The following is a 3,574-nucleotide window of genomic DNA, read 5'->3' as shown; positions in this document are numbered from 1 at the left end:
AGACAGCTAGCTAGACTATCTGTCCAATCTCTGTTTTCTCTCGCACGACTAAAACAACCTATGAATGTACACATGTTCCACCAAAACAAGTTCCTTCCCGAGTGATTGGTTTAAAGAAATGCCAATTAACCAGAGCATGTTTTTCTCCCATCTCAGAATGCTTTGTGGACTAGCCAGAAACCTCCTCTGCAGCGCTGTGGAGGAAGGTCTGGCAAAGCAAGACTAGATGGGAAATATGTATAAGAATGGCCTACCTCCTCTATGTAGTTAAAAAAAGATCAAACAATTGTCAGCACTTAAATGTTTGGATACTCAGGGCTGTCAACAGAATTCAATTGGTATTTAAAGCGGCTATAATCAATATTACTAAAAATAAATATTGAAAATAATGTGAAGACGATGAGAAAGGTGTCGCTCGTAGTAAAGTAGTGCAGGCCTGGGCAAAATGACGATATACAGTATATTGTCAAAACCCTATAGGAATGTTTTTCTTATGTAGTTTTCTATATCGTTATAGAATATAACGTTAGATGTTGGCTATTTTGACAGTCATAAAAGCTTGCGCTCATGTGGAGCTCTGCACCCAACTGACAGGCACACTTTTTTGGCTTAGAATTACATTAGGAACTGCTAAAAAACCCACAACCTCGCCGTCCTCTCCTTGGCTTTTAATTATGATAGTAACCACTACAAATACTTCCCCCCTCTCTTGGCTTAAAACTCACTTTTTTAACTCACCGTTGTCAGCTACGGCCGCTGAGCAGGCTACACGTTGTAAACAGCTTGCCTGGTTTTAAATCCTCCGGTATTGTTAGCAGTTAGCAGGGTTAGCATGGCAGCGTTAGCCAGGACCAGTCGGGGTCACTTTACTGGCTGTGTCTCAATTTTTTTTTGCGAGTAACCAAGTCGGGTACTCTAGCTGTATAATTTAATGTTAGTAGCTACACAAATGTTAAAATTACGTAAAATGCTTGTCCCTAGTAGCTGTGATAAATTAGCTGGAAGCTAACACTTACCAGTTCAGGAAGAAATTAGCCAACTCCTCGTCCATTTGGGCTCCAAGCTGTCTCTATCTTTCAAATACGTCTCCAATATTTACCCAGACGGGTTTGTTACGTCTTTGGTCACGCAACTGTTGAAACATGCCAGGTTTATTTTGTCTGGTAGAATCTGTTGATTCTGTTCGTTACTTTGCTGCTTTCATGGCTGAACTAACGTTACAGCTGTAGCGCGCTGGGTTTAGGTTTTTACTGGTAGATCTGGCCTGGCTGTCAAACTGGGTAGTTGATAGTAACACACAGGCCAAAAGACAAATTCTGTCACAGAACAGAAAGGAGAAAATACTGGTACTGTTGTCAGAAAAGATAGCATTTCAACGTAGCATGTTTCCTTAATATCAGATGACACATTGGGGTCAAGTGTTTAACTCACACAGGAGTATAGGCTTTAAAGTGTGTATTTCATATAGACTATTTATTAAATTACCAGAAAACATGCCATATCGTGATGTATCTTAATCGAAATATGAACTGACCTACAGTATATCTGTTTTATCAGCTGACCCTTAATGTGATTTTATTTCCTTCTCTTTACTATTTAGGGTTGTTATTAGTACGTCCTCCAAAGACGTCTTTTTGTTTGTTGGTTTATTTGTCTGTCAGCAGGATTACGAAAAAACTGCTGGCCCTATTTTCAGGAAACTTGAATACATGACTTGTTTTTCACCTTGTTTAACATCGCATTAATGTGGTGTCAGAAGAATTGGAAAAATGTATTTCCGACTTGAAAAACTCGCACTTCATTAACATTGTAAGAAAGGGCAGGCCTTGACAGAGGTCTGTGCTCGCTGAGTGCCTTTCCAGTTTTAAAATGTATGTCTTCCCCCCCCCAAACAGGATCAAAAAGCCGCCGCCGGCATCAAAAGAAGAACTGCATCCAGTCCTGAGATCAGAAACAAGAGGACAGCCTGTCATTAAGGCTACAAAGAGCAGCGGAGGACCTCGTGGCTGAGTCACAGGATAACCTCACTGTAACCAGGTGACATTACTGTCTCTGGTCTTCAGGTTAAAGTCCTCATGGGAGTGACCACCAATGCGATGTTGTAGTTTAACTAATCATGTGAGTAAAAAACTTCTCCAGAAAATCTCAACATTGAAGCTCAAGTTCTGCTGAAGAGAGATTTCATCGCCATTGTTGTAGTTTTTCTGTTGTTTTTTTTTTTATTAAATTATTCAACAGTGTTTTTACATTTTATGCTTGAACCTAAAGCCTATCTGAGCAACCCAGGCTGTGACCAAGGTAGCTTGGGTGCATTACATCACACCTGGTTGCTATGGAGACTGGAGAAGTTGTGCTAGTTGTCCCTCAGTGTCGCCTTACAGAGAGGACCCTTGGTAACAGAATAAGAGTTCATCAGAGAGTGTTGTACATGCTGTGAATAATGTACGCAGTGCTGAGTGGTGCCGTGTTGACACAGTCTAGCTTTGTTTCTGCACGCTGTGTGAGGACTCTGTATGTTTACACTCTGGGTTTGTTCAGGTAAAACTGGCAAAGATAAGAATGGGAATCCTTGAGAACCACTTTAGATGCAAATAATCCTAATTTTGTAGCAGAAATTGAATAAAAGAGATGAAAACATCAGATAAAAAATGGGTTTGTGTGAAATGCCAAGTAAAATTCCAACTTTCCCAACAAGCCAAACAGGCTATTGTATTAAAAAAAAAGAAAAAAAAAAGTTCAGTGAGCTCATTCATTTTGTGCGATGTGATGCAGAATTTAGCCAAAGAGCAAAGTTACATTCAGGTGCATTACCATTAGAAACATGTGTACTGGTCTCCCTGAAGAAAAAAGACCGTAACTAAGACTGAGGATGAAATCCAGTTAATGTTTTAGCAAAATGTCTTTTAGTTCTGATGAATTCTTCTGGTTAGATAATTTATTCGTTGAGCCTGGGATTTAACATTAACCCATGAACATTAGTTTGTCCCTTTAGTACAGGCGTCAGCAACTTTTTAGTTTCAAAAGTTAAAAAATCTGAATCTCATAAGAAATGTCACAGTCTATTAAGTCTAAATGAGCATACCAACATTACTAATATTTCCAAATGTGCATTCATTAATATGGTTTAATATTACCCTCGTCGTTTGACCTATTGATCTAATTCTAAAAAGTACATTTGCTCTGTTTTCTGTAGCGAGTCTAAAATTGTTCTCTCATCCCCTGTCGGATACCTTTTTTTAGCAAATGCAGTGTATTAGTTCTGGAAATGTCTTTCAATATATACTTTTTAGGATTTGTAATGCGTAGCTAGTCTATGAAAACTTAACCCTTGTGTTGTCTTCCCGTCGAAATTGAAAATCAACAATTTTGTTGACCCCTTTTATCAATGTTTTTTAAAATCTTTTTCTTACATTTTTTTTCCCTTTTTTCAACACTTTTGACGCTTTTTTTCCAATGTTTGTCCCTTTTTTATGAGGTTTTCAACACTACTTAACACTAACTTATGAATTTGGAATTTATGGTCAATAAACCTAATTTTTAGGAAATGATACCTAATTTTTGAGTTAGAAAAGCA

The 3,574-nt window shown here is 38.2% G+C and overlaps 1 protein-coding gene across 1 annotated transcript in view; it reads left to right on the top strand.

The window, feature by feature from the left end:
- Positions 1 to 1,981, top strand: part of fam83fa (family with sequence similarity 83 member Fa) — a 19,217-nt gene extending 17,236 nt beyond the window's left edge. Inside the window, exon 5 of the mRNA XM_032537061.1 lies at positions 1,896 to 1,981. Within this exon, the coding sequence (XP_032392952.1) occupies positions 1,896 to 1,945 (50 nt within the window). The 3' untranslated portion in view covers positions 1,946 to 1,981. The remainder of the gene's footprint in view (positions 1 to 1,895) is intronic.
- The last annotated feature ends 1,593 nt before the right edge of the window (positions 1,982 to 3,574 follow it).

The sequence above is a fragment of the Etheostoma spectabile genome, chromosome 15 (genome assembly GCF_008692095.1).
Source record: "Etheostoma spectabile isolate EspeVRDwgs_2016 chromosome 15, UIUC_Espe_1.0, whole genome shotgun sequence".
NCBI lineage: Eukaryota > Metazoa > Chordata > Actinopteri > Perciformes > Percidae > Etheostoma > Etheostoma spectabile.
This window is presented reverse-complemented; position numbering and strand designations above follow the sequence as displayed.